This window comes from Penicillium macrosclerotiorum (assembly GCF_028827735.1).
Source record: "Penicillium macrosclerotiorum strain IBT 26536 chromosome Unknown utg000003l_segment0_segment0, whole genome shotgun sequence".
Lineage (NCBI taxonomy): Eukaryota > Fungi > Ascomycota > Eurotiomycetes > Eurotiales > Aspergillaceae > Penicillium > Penicillium macrosclerotiorum.
The window spans coordinates 228758-248100 of NW_026643083.1; the positions used below are offsets into that span (position 1 = coordinate 228758).

At 53.4% G+C, this 19343-nt stretch overlaps 6 protein-coding genes across 6 annotated transcripts; 3 read left to right on the forward strand and 3 right to left on the reverse strand.

Annotated features, from left to right (window-relative positions):
* Window positions 1–397: 397 nt before the first annotated feature.
* Window positions 398–1381, forward strand: N7462_002977 (NAD-dependent epimerase/dehydratase family protein; the record flags this gene model as incomplete). Its single annotated transcript, XM_057074703.1, has 1 exon — window positions 398–1381. One exon carries the CDS (start codon window positions 398–400, stop codon window positions 1379–1381), a length of 984 nt encoding a protein of 327 aa, XP_056934208.1.
* Window positions 1382–1456: 75 nt separating this feature from the next.
* Window positions 1457–3344, reverse strand: N7462_002978 (ankyrin repeat domain-containing protein; the record flags this gene model as incomplete). Its single annotated transcript, XM_057074704.1, has 2 exons — window positions 1457–2930; window positions 2992–3344. The coding sequence occupies 2 exons, from the start codon at window positions 3342–3344 to the stop codon at window positions 1457–1459; spliced, it is 1827 nt and encodes a 608-aa protein (XP_056934209.1).
* A 680-nt stretch (window positions 3345–4024) lies between these two features.
* Window positions 4025–5188, reverse strand: N7462_002979 (uncharacterized protein; the record flags this gene model as incomplete). Its single annotated transcript, XM_057074705.1, has 1 exon — window positions 4025–5188. The coding sequence occupies one exon, from the start codon at window positions 5186–5188 to the stop codon at window positions 4025–4027; it is 1164 nt and encodes a 387-aa protein (XP_056934210.1).
* Window positions 5189–6324: 1136 nt separating this feature from the next.
* N7462_002980 (pyridoxal kinase) lies at window positions 6325–7906 on the forward strand (the record flags this gene model as incomplete). Its single annotated transcript, XM_057074706.1, has 5 exons — window positions 6325–6375; window positions 6433–6601; window positions 6749–6961; window positions 7040–7157; window positions 7273–7906. 5 exons carry the CDS (start codon window positions 6325–6327, stop codon window positions 7904–7906), a joined length of 1185 nt encoding a protein of 394 aa, XP_056934211.1.
* A 2373-nt stretch (window positions 7907–10279) lies between these two features.
* N7462_002981 (uncharacterized protein) lies at window positions 10280–10477 on the reverse strand (the record flags this gene model as incomplete). Its single annotated transcript, XM_057074707.1, has 1 exon — window positions 10280–10477. One exon carries the CDS (start codon window positions 10475–10477, stop codon window positions 10280–10282), a length of 198 nt encoding a protein of 65 aa, XP_056934212.1.
* A 4666-nt stretch (window positions 10478–15143) lies between these two features.
* On the forward strand, window positions 15144–16565 carry N7462_002982 (uncharacterized protein; the record flags this gene model as incomplete). The annotated part of the gene is made up of 1 exon (XM_057074708.1): window positions 15144–16565. One exon carries the CDS (start codon window positions 15144–15146, stop codon window positions 16563–16565), a length of 1422 nt encoding a protein of 473 aa, XP_056934213.1.
* Between the last annotated feature and the right edge of the window lie 2778 nt (window positions 16566–19343).

A 19343-nucleotide genomic window follows, 5' to 3' on the forward strand; every position in this document is an offset into this window, starting at 1 on the left:
TTAAATCAACTACAGATAGTAATGTTGTTGGATCATATGCATGAAACCATGACCCCAACGGCGTAAAATCCGTAAATCCAGCATCGAAATGGCGGGTTGGCGGCAACACGGAGTTTACGGACATTATCGTTGCTTGTTCCATGGTCCTGGAGAGCATCGCTCGGCTTAGGAGAGGCACCGATGGCGGAAGAGACATAAACTATCGAGTCTCTACAGACGTCGACGGCTTTAAGAATCTTCTCTCTCCATATTCAAGTTCGCCTCGGATCTTAGATGATCACGATGAGGGGCCCGGCTTAGATAAAAACCCCGCCATGCCTCGTAAAGCCAGTCATTTTTACCAAGCAAATTAGTATATTCACATTACAGTCACCAGAATCGAAGTCAAATTGATAGAATGCCGAAAGTTCTCATCCTAGGCGCTACCGGCTACCTGGGCAATTCGATTTCCAACCTGCTCGTCCAGACCGGTGAACATACGGTCTATGGCGTCGCTCGCACCGCCGCCAAAGCATCGCACCTAGAGCGACAGGAGATCATCCCTGTACTCTGTCCCAATCCTGTTAACGAGCCGGAACCATATTTGTCGATCATCCGCTCCAAGCACATTGACGTTGTGCTCGATGTGGCCGGCGCAGATGCCGGATCTTACAACTTTCTCCGTGACATCGCAGCGATTGGGCGAGAGCGTCTCGCCACAGGCAAGATTCCTGGCCTGTCACGACCCAAACTCGGCTTCATCTATTGCTCCGGAACGTGGATCCACGGCTCCTCAAATGATCCCGTGAACGACCTCGATGTCGTTGGGGTCGGGGCCGACACGTCTCCTGCAGAACTAGTCGCATGGCGAGTGGAGATGGAGAAGGCTGTACTGGAAGCCGCTGAATCCCTCGACGTGATGATCCTACGACCAGCCTTGATCTATGGGCGCGAGAGCACAATTTGGAGCACATATATCACCCCTGTACTGGAAGCTGCCAGGGAGGGATCTGAGTCCACAATTGAAATTCCATTGGATCCAGGCGCCAGACCTGGTCTTATCCACGTTGACGATGCGGCAAAGGGCTTCGTGAAGGCAATTGAGAAAGTGCATCTGTTTCCCGGAACTGGTGTGTATCCGGTCTTCGACCTTGTCACAACTCAGGAGAGTATGCGTGAGATCTTCAATGCATTGGCTGTCTCTTGGAGGTTCAGGGGTATGGTAAAGCTGAAGGGACACGGCGGGGACTTATTTGCGAAAGCGATGGGAGTCACTTTCCGAGGCTCCTCGGCACGAGCCAAGCAGCTCTTAGAGTGGAGGCCGACGAGACTAAATGGCTTCGTACAGGATATGGATATCTATGCGGCGGCATTCGTCGCGACGCATCATGAACAACATTAAATTGGTATAGCATATCTCACTCAAATGAATCATCAATCATATAAAGCTATATACAAGATACTTTTCATCTTCTCATCAGCAATGTTGGATAGAGCCCCCTTTCTTCACTACGTTATATCCATATCGTTGGAAGATGCCAATAATTTCGGTGTAGTTGAAGGTGGCAACTAGTTCCAACGGCGTCTGACCACGAGAATCTTTGATGGTTGGATCTGCACCACGCTGCATCAGTAACTCGGCCATGGCTGCTCTGTTGTCGTGTGCAGCCTTCCAGATTGCCGTTTTCCAGGGGTAAGCGGTCTTATTGACATCCGCGCCACAATCCAACAGCAACCGAGCGATTGGGACTCGGCCATAGAGAGCCGCCCGAGACAGCGCCGTGTCGCCGCTACTGCACAGCGTGTTGGGCTCAGCTCCTGCATTCAGCAGCCTCCGCACAATACTTTCGTGTCCTGCCGCTGCCGCTTGGGAGAGCGCGGTCTTGCCGAGATTCTTTGCGGCCTCGACGTTGGCGCCGTGCTGCAGGAGCATCTGCACGATATCGTCCAGCCCCATCAGGGCAGCTGTTCCCAGGGCCGTATCCCCCTGAGCCGAGACTTTATTCGGCAGGGCGCCGTACTCGAGCAGCAGCTTGACAATCTGTGTATGGCGGAAAGAGACTGCTACCATCAAAGCTGTTTGGCCGTCTAGGTTGGATGTGTTCACATCGGCGCCTTTGTCTAAGGCCACTCTCACGGAATACAGGCCACCCATCTGGACTAAGGCAATAAATTCTTCTTTGGAGGTTGTCAACTTGTACTTCATCCGGGAAACAAGACTAGCCCTTTTTTTGCGAGTGGTCGGAGGTTGCAGGTGGGCATTGATGCGGACTGAGCCGGTCTTGGATCTCGTTTCGGAAGTACGGTCAGTACTGGTATCAGGCGCCACGGGAATGGGAAAATGGTTGATCTCGGATTCCACCGGGATAGGCAATCCGACCTGTGCTAGAGCTCTGGCACGAGTATCTTGACTTCCTGGCCATAATTGCTCTGTGGCAATGGGTATTGGGAAATCATCTATGGGTAATGCCTGCTTTCCCATATCGAAGGTGCCTTGAAATTCAAACGCCACCGGGATAGGCAGATCTTCTGTTGGTAATAATAACACCTCCTTATCAGAATGGTCTCTATCTGACGGTTGCGTTGGAACAGGAGGCGTATCTCGTGTAGGCTGCTCTTCTGCTTTTCCAGACGACCCATTCATGGACGTGTCTGTTGGAATATCTGGAGAGTCTGGTAAATTTGACTTCTGCTTAATGCTCTTCAACAAGTCTTCCTTGTCAATAGCCTCTCGGATTGTTGAGATGATATAATCGTGATCTCGATCCGACCATTCTGGCATGATCCCCATATCGTGTAGCTCTTGCTGAAGCTTTCTCCATGCATCACCCTTCTGGAGTTTCGGGAAGGTGTCATCGAGGACATCAATGAGAACTGCCAAGTCTCGCTCTCCAGTCTTGACTTGATCAAGGTAGCCCTGCAACATGCGGTTCGCATTATTTTGAGTGGATCTGCGTGAATTGTCAAAATTGCTTGTTACGCTAAAGTACTCAGGTTCGAATTCGATCATACATCATCATATCGACATTCATCATATTCAGCTCGAAAATCAGAGACGAGAAGCGATCCTGAATCTCCAGCAATGTGCTCGATAGTTCTACTTCTTGTGATGCTTGTTCAAGCCTCTGCAGGTCTTGCAATGCCGACTGACAACTCCCCAGGGCCCTGTTTAGGGCTGGGGGGACATAGTCCTCCCTCCGTAGCTTGCAGCACAATTCTGTTACGCCGAGAACATCGAGTAAAAGACCAACTTCAATGTGCGCCCGCTTGGTCAAATTGGATGATTTGTAAATGGAGCCATAAAGAGAGGTGGCCAATAGTCCGATGGCAGCGATCTCATGACCCAGCGTCCGGGACAAAGCCATTGTTGACCATGGTGGGAGGATAAAAAGGCAAAGAAGATAAATAGGCAAAGAAACAAGCAATTCGGCCCTGTACTCTGGTGCCAAGGTAACTTTAATAACTGCGAGGTTGACATTCGGACTCTTGTGGTGCGAGGTTGAGGCGGAGCAGGACGCTCCTGTTTGGCCGCTCGGCCCCCAATTGCACCGTGCGCCCTTTTTGGCCCCTGAAAGATCAACTGTCAACCTCCAAAGTAAGAATAACACGAGGCGGAGTCTTCAAAAATCTCAGATCCTGCCAAAATGTGGGTCGGATTATATCCGTGCAGGATTCTGGTCGTCTAGACCAGTTTTTGTTTGACTAAGACAGCAATGATGGCTTGGAGTGCCTCTCCGGGAAGCATGGAGGACTCGGTCGGTTTTGGCCTTCGAGACTCTAAGCATTCTACATTTAGAGGGGATAGTGTATGAGATAGGCAAATGAGAAATATACAGATTCAATTAATTATTAAACAAGAACAAGCATATGTGTATCAACGCAGATGGAATGGAACGCTGTTCGCTGTCATCATGCAATGGTCGTAATCCCTCAGGAGAAAATAAAAGGCCAAGGTAAAAAGGATTGAGCCTTGGATAGGAACAAAAAAATGAATGCGAGAAGACGTAAAATGTGCAGCATGGAATTCCGAGGCTTCAAAGCCATATTACAGTACACCCATCCCTGCTGCTCCAAAGGCGAGTCCTAAGAACGCGGCTGGAAAGAGGATGGTCAAGACCGGTGTTGTCTGTTTGGCACCAGATGTCACAGCATCAGAGCCGACGGTAACATTCGTAGTGGCAAAGTTGGCGCCACATAACTGATTGACCACTTTCGCGGAGGGAATATAGGTAGTATCAAGAGACTGATCATCGACTGAGGCCCACTCAGAAAAGATCTTCATAGTCTGCTTGAGGCATGTGTTGCAAGTGAGTTTCCCCGAGGTCAAAGTACTGCCAATCGGAATAAAGTAAACGTTATAGTCATCTGGGGCAGTTGTATTGGTTACCGCATCGACAAAGCAGTAATCGTCAGTGTCGGGATTGGTCAAGCAGCTCGCGAGGTATATGGGCTCGTACGCCATCAGGTCCTGATACGTGCCCTGTACCACTGAATTATTCGAGTCATAGTCCTGCCCGCAGTTGTCATCGTCCAGCATCTCCTTGGCTAGCGTGGTCATGATACTGGCGCACTTGGCGACAGATTGTGAGCAGGCCACATCCAATACATGGGAGGTGGCTGAGGAGTTGCTTAGAATATGGAAGAACGAGTTCGAATTTTCCAGGAGTAGCGAGACCGCATGGCAGTTGGTCACCGTGGCGTTGGCTCTGAAATCTTCAAAGAACGCGACGCAGCTGGCGTTGGCGAAGTTGTTGGAGAGTGTGTCAAAAGCGGTGGGCAAATCGTCGGATGAGTCTGAACTGGAGCTAGTGGCTCGTCGAGCGAGTAACGATTCATCGATTGAATTGCTGCTAGCAGATCCAGCGCTAGGACTGCGATTCTCTGCGCGAGGCTGTGTGTCCGAGGATCGCTCCCTGAGATCGTCGTGGACGATCTCCACACTAGGGCCCGAAGCCGATCGCGGGTCCTTGGTCGACAGATCTGATGTCACCACAGTTTCGATTGCCAGCGTGGAAATCGGCGAGAAACAAAGAATGAGCATTAGGATTAATAGACCATGGTATAATGAGGGTGAACTTTTTGCTGGGCGGAACGGGCCGGGACGCGACCCGTGACGCTGGGAGAATAAATGAGGGTGAGGCATCACAGAGGACGAGGGAGTGACATCCCGCTGGCGTGGGGCGCAGTCGGGAGAGCTGGAAAGGGCCATGATTAGAGGCAGAAGTTGAAAAACGAGCGACGTAGCCACGGCGGGCTATAGAAGAACAGGCTGCGAGCGCAAGGAACAATCTAACATAGCACCTGGGCTTGACGCTGTTGGGGGCCCCAACTGGGGAGAGGTCAGCACGACATCCGACTGGCACAGCAGAAGAATAGTCGAATGGTCGAAGAGTCCAACACACCAAGGCCACGACGACTAGACCGTTGGTGGCTTGGGGGGAAGGGAGTAAGATATAGAAAAGTAAGATAAACCCGCAGTCGAGGAAAACCGGGCACGGAGCAGATGTCGGCTTGAGCACTCGTTCCCGGGGACTCCCAAAAGCGAGCAGCCAAGGCCGAGACCATCGTGTAGGCCCCGAACTAGGCCCCGGACGAACAGCACTTGGGACTAGAGCGTTCTGTGGAGCCGGCGAACGGGGCCCATCCGGCCTTCCAACGGGTTCAGGGGGTCGGTTGCAAGCTGCAGGCCACTGCAGAACAAAGCATTCTCGGAAGAAAAGCAGGAGGACCAGCTATGGTCGTACTTGAACGCCGGAAGCCCATTGATCACAAAGAGTGTGTACCATGGGATACCATCGATAGGCGAGACTGCGACTGGTCAAAGCGTTGGAAGGGGGGGCGAACAAGTAGGAATACAGAGTGGTCTGTGTGGAATAGTGTGAATGAACATGGATCAGCCATAACTGATGCCGATCTCTCATGTCGGCCCTCACATGGTTGGAGTTGCTTTTGCAACTGTTTCAGGATGAGAGTCAAAGGTGTAATGGAGGAATTGCACAAGCAGGATTTCAATGCTGGCGGCTCTCAAGAAAAAGCGTGATCCGGAGGGGCAGTCAGTCACGTTGATACTGTGTGTACCTCCAAGCTCGATGCATCGTGATCTCTACTGCACGTGGATGATTTTTGACAACTTGTGAAGTCTCTAGAAGGGGTGCATCCTCTGCAATCAGTCCCCACACTACGGCGTATCGTGCTCTCATTGCCATCTTTGGTTGTCTCTGATTGTTGTGGGACTCGGAGGCAACGGAGAACCAGGTCCTCTCGGCCAATGAGCGGCGACGTATGTCGGCCTCTGTCAACCCTCCGTTTCTCCCCCACACGAATCTCCCACCCTCCATTCACACCATGTCGGACTCGCTCGTGCCAGAGACACGCGTACTGGCCGTAGCTAGCCAGGTATGTTCATCTGTCAGAGATCTTGCGACTCCACTAACCCTGGATTTCCCCGATTAGGTCGTTTATGGGTATGTGATCGCCGGCGCATTTGTGTGGAGTCATGCAATGACGTGCAAGCTGACCCTGTCCTTCCCCCGATCCCTTAGCCATGTGGGCAATTCGATGGCGACGTTCACCATGCAGTCGCTAGGCTGCGATGTCGCGGCTCTCAATACCGTCCATTTTAGTAGGTGCCTCTCGCGCAATTTCCCTTGACACCTTCCCGCGGGGAACCTACCCAATCGTGTCCATGAGTCACGGACTGCTATATCGGGAGATGGCGAGAGAGAGAAAGAGAGATAGCATGCCAGGATCACTAATGTCGGACGATAAGGCAACCATACCGGATATCGACAGTTCAAGGGTACTCGTGCGACTGCGCAGGAAATCACCGATCTGTACCAGGGCCTCTGCCAAAGTAACCTGATCGATTTCGATGTCATGCTATCCGGATACGCCCCAAGTGCGGCCGCCGTCGAGGCCGTGGGTGCCATTGGCATTGATTTGCAGCAGCGGGCGGAAAATAATCCGGGGGACTTCTTCTGGGGTGAGTTCAAAGGGCATCTTTTCTACTGATTTTTGCCTCGTTCTGACCTGTTGCCTCTTTGTTCTTTCTCATATCTAGTCTTGGATCCGGTAATGGGCGACCAAGGGCGATTATACGTAAATGATGACGTTGTGCCCGCCTACAAGAAGATCATTCACCACGCCGACTTGATTCTTCCGAACCAGTTTGAAGCTGAGTGAGTTGAAACCCTGCATCCTGCAAATTGACGTATTGGAGATGATCAAGAATCAATATGGGAATACAACTTGACCTGAATTATTATGACTGACCGAAGCCGGGGTCCCTTTTAGAGTCCTCTCCGGTATCAAGATCACCTCTCTCGCGACCCTCGCCGAAGCCATCACGGCCATTCACCGTATCTATTCCGTTCCCCATGTCATCATCACCTCGGTACAGCTTTTTAAACTGTCCAGCTCCACCCCCAGTCCACCAGAGAACTTCCTGACGGTGATCGGCTCCACAACCAAATCCGACGGGTCTCCGCGACTGTTTCGGATCGATGTCCCCGCTCTGGACTGCTTCTTCAGCGGCACCGGTGATATGTTTGCGGCGCTGATGGTGGCCCGACTGCGCGAGGCAGTCACCGCGGCAGGAGAAGATCTACGAACCACCCGGTCCTGGGTGTCGCCAGACAGTGTTGCATCCCGCAATTTACCCCTAGCACGAGCGACTGCCAAGGTGCTGTCCAGCATGCACAGTGTCCTCGAACGGACGCTGGAAGCCCGGGATGCCGAGCTGAAAGTTGCGTTGCCTGCACAGAATGGCGACCTCGGCACCGAAGAAAAGCAGAAATGGGAGTATCTACGCCAGACAAAGGCTGCGGAGATACGGTTGGTTCGCAACGTGCAGTATTTGCGCAACCCGATTGAGCAATTCGAGGTACAGGAGTGGTGCAAAGAAGACCTACCCGCGCATCTACAATAGGTGGAATACTTCTCATCTTCCTCTCTTTATTTCACCTAATGGAACGAGATACGAATCAGTTAGAAAGAAGGCAACATACACAAAGCCATTATCGTCACGAACAAGAAGATCGATGTCAGAGGTCATATACAACTTCTACGCTTATGAGATACACCAGCACGACTAGGATAGCAGTCAGGCGAAAAGACATTTCGGACTGTACATAGATTCATTTCAACGTTAGACTGAAGATAAACAGATGAACCAACAAAGTGGAACGTGAAACTATCACCAGCCTCTTCGCCAAATGTCGATTGGGCCATTGGCAAAGCAACGTAAAATTCATTAAATCTTGTCTGATACCCCAATTTTTGACTAAGCCACCTAGTACCTCTCCGCCATGATTCATTGCATCCGTTAATATCTAAACGCCAGTGCTACCAAATCCACCAGCGCCACGAACGCTCTCCTCCAATTCCTCCACAACCGCAACCTCGGGGGTATAGATCTAAAAATGGGTGAGACAATGACGATCGATGGACACAACAAACAAGAGGGGGTGGGGGAAGGGGGGGGGGGGCCTTACCCTCTCCAGAACCAGCTGGGCGATACGATCTCCCTCCTTGACTATATTCCACGCAAACATATCATATTAGCAACCAGAAGACCCGTCATCACACCCACCTCTTCGCAAGGACCACCTACCGGGAAAGTCGACGTCGGAGTGGTTGAACAGAAGCACCTTGACCTCGCCACGGTAATCCGCATCGATAACGCCGGCGCCAGTGTCGATGAAGTGCTTCGCGGCAAGACCACTCCGAGGAGCGACACGGCCATCTAAGCAAAGAAGCACGAATTAGCCTTTCAGTTTCGAGAATAGTTCCGGGTCCTTGTCGGGAGGGACATACAGGTGCCCTCGGGGACGGCAATCGCAATGCCAGTATCAATAGTGGCCTTGCCCTTGGCCGGGACAACGGTGTCCTTCGCAGCGTACATATCGTAGCCCGCGGCGAAGGCGGAGCCCCGCGTTGGGGCCTTGGCCGAGGCAATTAGCTTCTTGACCAGCAGCGGGGGCAGGTGCTGTTGAATGGAGGTGACAGCGGGAGCAATGGAGGCAGTCATGGCGGCGGCGTCGGTCTTGGAGCGTTTGGGGAGCGGCGAGGCGGGGAGGGAAGGCGGTTCACGAGCGATGGTGGTGGCGGGGGCTTCGGCGGGCGGCGGGGTGGTCTCTTTGGTCATTGCCAGGAAGAAGAGGGGGAGAGGGGAGAGAGAATTAGGTGAAACGGGATGGCCAAAAAATAGAAGAAAGAAAAAAAGGATCAATCGGAATTGGGATTGGAGAGCGGGACTTGGGGTCGAGCTGGAGAATTGCGGTGTGCTGAATCGCGAACATCTCCTGTTCCCCTTGCGGCGCGTTTCACCGCTGGGACGCGGCGGGCGCGCGTCAGTCCGCCGAGCCCCGCCGAGCCTCCGCCGAGCCTCCGTCGGGGCGGAAGGTCTTGTTTGGGCCGTTTGTTTCCCAGGCCTCTTCAAGGTGCCCGGAAGAGTCAACTCGAAAAGAAATCCATTATTCGACCGCGCCCCACCTGAATCAGGCGGTGAAGAAAACTCGCTTGGAGTCTACAGCCGCAACAGAAGACGGGAAACAGAAGGTGGAGACTGAGCGTTAGGAGCGGTGCCTAATCTAGGCAATGCTTTTCAAGCATAGGCCGACCGTCCGGCGATGACGGTCTTATACTTGGGGGTTGGGAGTTGGGAGTCTTGAGCCCTAAAACCATCGTGAAATATATTGATCCCCAGTGCCCGGAGCTCGCCAGCTAGAGGAACTGGCCGAGAGCAGCAGTATGAGTAGTTGTCTCGAGGCTTTCTCAGTCCGTTCTTTCCGGAATACCCAGCGATATTCTCTGAGCTCCATCCCGGTTGCCCCTGTACTTCGTCCTCGGTCACGGTTACGTATTGGAAGTGTGAGTATGAGCCAGCATATATTCGAGCCCGGGCAAATTTTTCTTTATTCAAGCATCCAGAGTCGAAAAAAGCAGTGGTTCAAAGTATAGGCCGTCTTGGGAATAGAGGAACCTCTCCACGACACGGGACTAAGATAGGTGACAGTTCGAATCCCACGATACCTCACGCCAAGTTACTCGGTGTTTGGCCTGGGATGGCGCTGTACATCGTCATCTCGTCAGCCGGGCCATCCTGTCTCTCTGAGACCAGCAGACATTGGGCATTGACCACCCGAAACGGGGGTGAAAAGACCTCCTCGTGCTCCTCGATTCCCCGATTCCAACCCTGCCGTGGCCATGATGGAAAGGATCCTGCGACGAATTCATCTCGGCCTGGGGCTCTGTAAGGGTGGGCATGCAAGTATGGCGGCCCGGTTCGCAGGGCGGCGGGCTAGTATGCGCCCGCCGCCGACCACAACGAGGCCGTTTGCTTGCCAGTGCATTGCACCCGGGCTCGAGAGACGATGGCTGTCTCGCAAGACCCCCGTAGGCCACCCTGGAAAGGGAACCAAGTGCGCTCGGAGAGTTTCCCGGGCGTGCTGGGCTGTCTGACAGGCTGCTTGTAGAAGTCCTTGCGAAGTTTGTTCATGGCTACGGCGCACCCTGCATGGGCAAGGTACATCCTCCGTTGGGATGGCCTCCTACAAATATTCCGATGATACAACCCATAGGGGAGGCCTCGAGGTACAGGAGTTGTACAGCCCGCCCGTCCATTGTGGGAGAGATCCTCGTTCCTCCCTCTCCTGTTCTGAACGGATGATGATAGAAGATCCGAAAATATACTTCCGAGCACATCCCCAACCAAAGTCGATTTCTTGATTATTCTATCAGTAGATGAAACTAACCAGATCAATCGGCGTACGTAGATTTGGGAGTTCTGACGTGAGGGACTTGGCTCGGGACGGCAAGCTTGGTCGTTACTGGTCTGCAGCTCAGTACCTCGGGGATGTACTCCTGCACTAAAACGAAGATGGCGTTGCATTTGATTTTTTAGTGCTTTTTGGCTCTTCTTTTTCCTTCTTCTTTTTGGCTTCGATTTGCGTCAACTCGATTCCAGCGAGGACATCGGGATGTCAGCACTTGTCCTGATTCGGTCCACATCTGGTCCAGAACCCGTTGAGAACCGACCGCCCGTATTTTCCTGCGGCTTCCGGCCACCTTATCACGTTCCATGCGGCGCCACCATGCACCCGGACTGAAGTTGTGTGGATTGGAACCTGAGGTTTGAGGAGGAACAGGGTCGGGGGCAAGGAGGGCGAAGGAGTCGGGGAGGAGAAGGCTATCGTGGGTGCTGGGTGCTCAACTAAACTTTGGCCATCAATAGCCCCATGCTGACGCGCAGTCGCATGCGGCTGGCAATTTTAGGGTGCGATCTTAGTTTTGCGGCGTTTCTTCTTTTTCGGGCTTCTGCTCTTGACTCTCTTGTCACTCGTAAGGGGAGGGAGGGGGGGAAGCACAGACACGTCCCCATCGGGCCTGGATTATGATTGGTTGCTTGGACTCAAGGAGGGGGAAGGGGCCGAGGAATGAGGCTGCGTTGGCCCTGCGGCTCTACGTTGAGTGAGGCTGAGTGAGTGGGCAGCAGAAAAGAGGGGGGAGGGGGTGAACTAATGTCCCATCACGTCGTACAAGAGCAGACTCGCCGACGCAAAGAGGAAGGAGGGGGTAACGAAGACTCCGAACCAGGCCTGGAAGGGGAGGGAGGCGGGGGGAGGAAAGGAACCCGGGGCACTCGCCGAGACGAGGGTGTACCGAGGCGACATTCGTCGACGCAGGAATGGGATGACGGAGGATGTGCATTTACATGAGGTCCTTCTGGAGTCCTCGACCGCGCTGAGTGGTCGGTGTGGTCGGTGTGGATAGTGTGGTCAGTGCAGTCGCGGTGACGGACACAGGGTGTGAAGAATTACCCACGAACGAACCCACATGAACCCACTTGGAAATTAGTCCAGTCATGGTGGGTTTAATTTATGAGAAAGGCAATGTGCCGGGCCAGGAAAAAATTGGTGAGTTGCGCAATGATCTCGGCGCGGGCCGCGTGTTTCCTGTCTGGAAGAGTCGCGCATCAGGTCAACCTGGACTTGGGTGGGTTGGTGACCGGAAAGAATGGATCAGTGAGTCGCACGAGACGAGCATCATCCGAGAGGGAGGGAGAGGGAGGGAGAGAGAGAGAAAGAGGAAGAGAGGAAGAGAGGAAGAGAGGGAGAGATGGGTCCTCCCACCTGGGCTCTTGGGGTACCAGGATCCAGGTGCCATTCCCGGGGGTCCCGTAGTCGTAATAGCCTCGAGGGATACAGGATGAGCGGCCGTCCTTCGCTCGGCGGTAAATTCGGACGCAGGATGTCTTTGATTGGCTGCTTGTCCACACCGTCGACCGGGTTCTCCTGAAACGCGCAACGTGGATCATGTTGCGTTGTCAAAATCCTTCGAGGCGGGTCGGAGGGAGCAAGGCTGGACCTCGGAGACAGGAGGACCTCTTGAGACCTAAGACCGGGCCCAAAAAGACTCCCCGAGGGCAGCTCGGTTTCGCGAAAACGAGATCATGTCAAGGGGAAGGCAGTCGTGCATGTTCCCTTCCCGGGATTGAGGCCCGGGGGAGGTGGAGAGGGGAAACGGCGTGCCACTCATAATACAGCGTGGATGACCCGGTTGAATAATCCGGGAGGAGGGAAGAATTGTGGAGCCTGGGAAGAAGATGAAGGTTGAAGAGTGTGAAAGAGAGGGAGAGAAAAAAAAAAAAAAAAAAAAAAAAAAAAAAAAAAGGGCGTAGGTGTGACCCCCCGCCCCCTTCCCTTCGAAAATGCCCCATGCCCTCAAGAGGAGCGTCATTCCGTCAGTGATCCTTCTTTAAATCATAAACCATGAGGAAAGTGTGAGACTTCATGAGAGTCTATGAAAAATTGATGAAAATCCTCCGACATCATCTGCACGAGTCAGCCGATGAGGCTAAGAGAGACGAGGATCTCCCCACTCCCCATCAAGAGGCTCGAGGAATGGAGGATCGATTCCGATCAGGAGATAAGCACCTTTCAAACATCACAGCGCAACCTGCAACGCCTGATGCATCGTGGTGGACCCATTGGACCGGGTTGAACCGTCGGTTGGTTGGGACTGAAGACTTGGGTGAGAGCAGGAAAAGTAGGTACATTGGGTACATGAGGTGCAGTAGTCTAGTGCCGTTATCGAGCGACCTTCTCTTTTGGGATGAGATCTCCCGGTCGCCCTGGCGGTAATGACGATGGTCCCGGCGAGGCCTGGGGAGACTTCTTTTGGACGACAGAGGGTCAGGGTCCTGGGAAAGACAATAGCGCACAGGCAGCATTTCAGAGAGAGAGATTTATATACTCCTATCTGTATTTGTAGATGGCTATCTACAATCGAATCTACGATCTCGCCCGCTTCTGGGATCCCAAGCAAATCACATATCACGCCCGCATCAACCGGCTGTTCTAGGTTTATAAGATGATTCTATCATTCCCAGATGATGTAGTATTGCCCTGTATTCCAAAGTACCTCGGGTAGCTATGTGGCGAGAGCCTTCCCTCTGATAGATCCGTTATAGCTATAGAGCTTTATCTATGTCTAGATCAACCTAGAATAAATATATAGATATATCTCAAGATGCTCCTATACGGCCATTCTACCATTCTGCCATCCTGCCATCCTGCCGTCTGTATTCCCACGCCCGTAATCCTCGATGTGCCCGGATCGCCGCACCGAGAGGTGGGAACTTGCTTTTGTTGCGGGGAATCTGACGACCCAGTCAAAGCCCAGGCAGGAACTGCGAGAGCCTCGGGAACCAGGCCCACTTGGCTCAGAGCCTCACTTTCCGTGCTCGCAGCCTGACGTTTCGCTTGTTTTTTTTTATTTATTATTTTTCTTTTCCGTCTTATCTGGACTCGCGCGCCTCTCCTGAGGAGTCCCGTTCCTATATTCCTGGTGTCCTTCTATACCTCAATTCCCCAATTCCCCAACCCCTCAATCCCCATCCAAACCCCCCTCGCTACCTACCTCTTTACTCGAGACGGTGAATTAGGGAGACACGAGGGATCGACAGGCTCTCGGGCGCTTGCTATACTCTCTGGTTATAACTTCCGTGGATTCTTGGGGCCACTCCCCCCCCCTCCTCCCCCCGGCCAACCCGTTACGCCCTTCCCCCCCCCCCAAACCGAAACCACAAGTTTCCCAAGTTTCCCTCTCCGAACTCCTGAAGAGCTAGCTCCCAGTCATCATTCCATCCTTCGCTTTCCTTCTCCTCAAACCCTCTTCACCCCCCCACCCTCCAATCCTCCGGTGCGGCTCTCCCCCCCCCGGAGATCTCCTCCTTCAACCTAAGTCTCCCTTCCTCTCTCCTCTCTCTTTCTCCCCTTCTCTTCCTTCCCCCCTCCCCTTCCCCCTCGACCACGGTTCTTCCTTCTGCCTACACGATCAGGGCTCCTATTAGGTTAACTCATAATTAACCTCCCTCATCCGGGCTCTGTCTTTCCCGCCCCTTTCCCCCCGGGACTTCGTTCGCGTTCACCGATGGCGCTGTTGGCCGGTTCCAGTTGAGCCTCAACTCCCGTTGCAAATTGCCCGTCCCTTGGTACGTTACCTTCTCTCCCTGACTAGCGAGTCTGGTTTCCCCTCTTTCTCGCTTTCTTCCTTCACCGCGACCCGAGTAGAACTGGCCTTCTCAGAGCTCAACCGCTCCTCGCCCGGACCGCGTCTCCGCACGTTGCTGGTCTATCGGTCCTGGACCATCGCGGGTCCGAGCAGAGCCTCATTCAGGCCTCATTCGGGTCCTCGAGACCCTCATGAATGATACCCCCACTCCACGTGTTCATCTCAACATAACCCGTCTCGTCGTCTCCTTGTCGTCTTCGAGAGGTTGAGACTGGACTACAGGATCGCGCCGCTAACCGCTGTCGCTAGGAACTTGAAGATCTCACCAATACAACCCTGATCTCTTTCCTCCCCCATCACCCCCAAAAAATTTAAAGACAGATTGGTTCTATTTTTGTATTTTGGATCTGGAATCTCACCAGTGCGGATGAAATCCTCTCATCATTCGCATCGGCGCAATTATCTTTCCCATCATTACCACTATCAAGATCTTGGTGCATTGTCAACGCTGTCCACTCTGTCATCCTCAGCCTCGTCAGCTTCGTCAGCATCACCAACCTTCGTTAGTGATTCCCGACTCCATCATCCTCGAGTCGTAGTCGCCGCCAGTCAGGTCTCGGGCGGCTCTATGCGCCTGACTCTGTGCCTTCATGACGTCCGATATCTATGACTCGGACGATGCCATGAACCGGTCTCCGCCTCCTGTGGCTCTCCAGCCCAAGTATGTGTCGGACGAGCCGAAACCACCCTTTGTATCCCATTCGGACGACGATGCCGCAAAAGACACCAAGGGAACGCCAGGGCGTTCTCGTAAGCCGCACATGCCGGAAACTATGACCCAGACGGGTCACGGCGACTCGGTGCTGATGAGCTTTCTAGACCCAGGCCGTCCGGATATCGCGGCGCATGCCCGTGATCATCCGTATACGGAGTGGGCTCCGAAGCAGGATCGCGTGGAACGGGCGCAGCCGGTCAACTGGAAGCAACCCCCAACACTACCACCGCTCTCGTCATTTGAGAAGGGGCGAGAATATGATGCCTCCGCTGGAGGCAGAACTGCAGGAATGGGCATACGAATCGGAGCAGGAGTCGGAGAAGGAGCGGACGGCAGGGAGAAAAAGGTCGAGATCGACAAAAGCATCAGCCACGACGAGATCAAGCTCAAGCCGATTGTGGAGAAGAAGGAAGGGCCTTTCGTATCTGACGATCGAAAATGTGGGGATCCGTTAACGTCCCCGCGGAATCAAATCCCCCCGCTACCGCCGCCGGCGCCGCCGTCGATGGATACAATGGGGGTCAAACGCGATTTGAACTCGCCGCCCCGACAACGTCCTCGCCTGCCTTCCATCACAGCCCCGCCAGATCGCAGATTCTCGCAAGATCGACGGTTGTCGCCTCCCTCCTTCAAACCCGATCCCGCCAAACCCTTGCCCGACCATCCATTCGCTCTTCCCTCGCTGCAATCCCTCGCCTCGCCTCCATCGTCATGCCCCGGCATGTCTCCCGAATCGGCCGGCAGCAATCAAACGCTGCCTTCGATCCACTCCGCGCTTGGAGGTCTTTCCCCGAATGACTTTCCTTCGGCCCGCCTCAACGGACTCCCGCCGCCATATTCGTTTTCGGGCCCCGGGTCGGCTACATCGACAGATTCTCCCCATGATCGCTCACTCCCCCGATCATATTTACCATCTCAGATCCCTCCCAGTCCATTCTCACATTTCTCCCCGGTGAGCGCCAAGGATGCATCAACTCATCCGTCCCCGGCGTCACAACCAGCAATCTGGCGAGCCGGGCCTCCTCCCCATCCTCCCTCACTGCCAGCGTCGACACCCGCAGAGACCCCACAGCATGTGGCTACCCCCTACGAGACGTCTCCGATGACCACGAAGAGTCCCGTCACCAGCTATCCCACACCTACGGAGCAGGTTGCCCTTACCCCGGGACCCAGTGATAGAGCCGCTTTCAGCTCAGCTACTCCCACTAATGGGGCGCCAACCGGCACGGGGAATTATAAATGCACGCATCCTGGCTGCACAGCACCACCGTTCCAAACTCAGTATTTACTTAAGTAAGCAACTTTCTCTCTCCAAGCGTCCTTCCTTCACAATCTACCATCGCCGATGGAGAAACAGATAAGAGACTCCAATAGAGCTGTGTCCTCCGCCTACCCCTCCCCACCTTCCTTCCTTCCCGTCCATAGACCATGTTGTCGCCCATCAAACAGAATCTAACAGAAGACCAGCTCCCATGCCAACGTGCACTCGCAAGATCGACCTCATTTCTGTCCTGTAGAAGGCTGTCCCCGTGGCGTAGGAGGGAAGGGATTCAAACGCAAGAATGAAATGATGCGGCATGGCCTGGTACACAACTCTCCAGGTTACGTGTGTCCGTTTTGCCCAGATCAACAACACAAATATCCTCGACCAGACAATCTTCAACGGTGTGTAATTCTAGCCACTTGGCCGGCTGGCCTGTTTAATTCAATTTGTTTGAGTGTAATTGGCTGATTCGTTTCCGTTTCTTGCCGGACCCAGACATGTCCGTGTACACCACGTTGATAAAAGCAAAGACGATCCAATCCTGCGCTCAGTCCTGGCTCAACGGCCTGTCGGCAGCTCTCGAGGTCGGCGGCGGAGGATGAATTCCGGTTAAGCCCTTTCTGTCTTCTTAAAAATTGACCCTATATGTCTCCACTGGGACATTGGGCGTGGTCTGTCTCCCGCGGTCTTCGTTTGTATTAATGAGAGCGCGATCTCTTTGATGGTCGAAAGACACATCGGGAATTCACTGAAGGATCCCAACTGCGAAGTTCCCAATGGGACATGACTCCTGAATGCCCATTGATGCCCATTGGTCTGGGAGGTTCACGTTCGCTCGCTTCACTCCACGCCCAATCCTCACGCCTCCTCCCAGCTACCGGCCTCTTTACGCCTTTTACGAATTTCCTTCCCTTGAGCTTGTGATACCTTTTGCTTTCGCGAGCTCTGTCTTGACTTCATTTCAGCACTGCACTGCTTTCTTCGATGATACCACATGTCAACCTGTTAGAAGCATGATGATACACGGGCCATTCGTTTTCTTCCCTGTCCAATTTCTCACTTTTTTTTTTTGAGAGGGTCTATATATAACTTTTTTATAGGCGACCTTATTTGCCCATTCGTTTGAGTTTGTCTCTGTGCCGAACAGTGGGTCTACATTTGTTCTTCCTACTCTTCCGACGGTCCATTCGTTTCTTTGCCTTCGTAGCTTTCTATTCCTGCTCCTCCTCGCCCCCAACCTCCTTTTTTCCCTCCAAAACCGCCGTCATCATATTGATCTCTTCTTCCTGTCATTCTCTTCCGAGTTCTTGTGGTTGTCCCTGCAGCATTGGTACTAGTTTCGCCGCTTGGAGTCCCTGTCCTTAGAACGGCCCATTGGTTGCGGTGGACTACAAAGCGAACAACAACGAGCTGTGCTCTTTGATTCTCTTTCCATTCTCCCTCACTTTCCATCTTCCGGCACGTAATCCCTTTGTAGATGCATCAAGTGTTGAATTGATGTTCGCGTGGTCTCTCCGAATCGGGCATTGAGGGACCCTCGTTCATGTTACCATGTTCCCAGGTTCCTTGGATATATGCCTTGTATATATCGTGGGATGCTCCCTGCTCTCAACAACCCATCACGACGCAGCGAACCTTCTCGAAGCCCAGCTAACGGAGAGCAGGGAGGCAACACACCATATTCGTCCTTACCCTCCTCGCCCACTCGAACCGAGTCGTCCTCATCGTGCCCCCCAAAATGCGACCTCCGGCCAGGAAACCCCCGCCAAAAAACTCCAAGGCCAATACCACCCCATTTCCCACGCGGCAGAGTAGAAGAGGATTCTTCTACTCTGCCGCGTCACACAGCAGCCCGAGCCCGGGGAGTATTTTCCCCCTTCTCAATGCTTATTCCGCCTCCTCCCTCTCTGATGTCCCGACAGTCCGGGGCCCGTATGGTAAAAGCAAGGAACTAGGGACCCTGGGCACTTTGTGCTCGAGCTATGAGGGCGAAGAACCTTTCCCCCCCCCCCTCCCCCGGCCCCCCAAAACACACCTGCACCTACAGTCATCAACTAGGGCGGAGCCCCCTTCTAGAGAGAGAGCGACCTGCTTCGAATTTGGGAGGAGAGCCAGGGTTTCGGATTCGAGAAGCATTACACGAAAAAGCAGGAATTGGGGTGGGGCGTGAAGGGCGACAAGGTTGTCTCTGTCATCGCGCGGTCTTCATTCGTCAGGCCATCAGGCATCGGAAATTAATTGTGGGACAGGTCGGAAATCGAGGTCTTGAGGCTCGTCCCACCCGTCTGGTGAGTGAAAAAGAAAAAGGAAGGTCGGAAGATCTGACGCGGATCTGAAGGAGTGCGTTGGTGGTGGGTGCTCACAACTAGGACTAGTAGTACTAGTACTACTAGTTTGTTAAGTGCCCAACGAGTCATAGTAGTTCCTTGGGAGGAGTGAGAAAGAGAGAGGAGAGAAGACCATAGAAGCCAGGCTCGAAAGGGAAAGAGTGTCTCCTACTTCTCTCTCTCTGTCTCTCTCTCTCTTTTTGGTCCATGGGTTGTGGTCTGTTGGATGGGGGTCGGTATATTCCATCATCTCGATCTATTTTTGCTCTCGATATCTTATGTTGTGGAACCCCCTGAGAACATGGCGAAATTTCGGGGCGCGACCACTGCCTTGATCGGGAATAGGAATCGCCTGAAGAACAGCGTATGCTGGAGCCCCCAAACTCCACCGGATGACGGACTCCGCTGCCATTCGGGGCATATCCAGCGACTCAGTCTGGCGTCTGTTTTAACGGGGGCGCATAGTTCAGGGGGGAGACCAGGG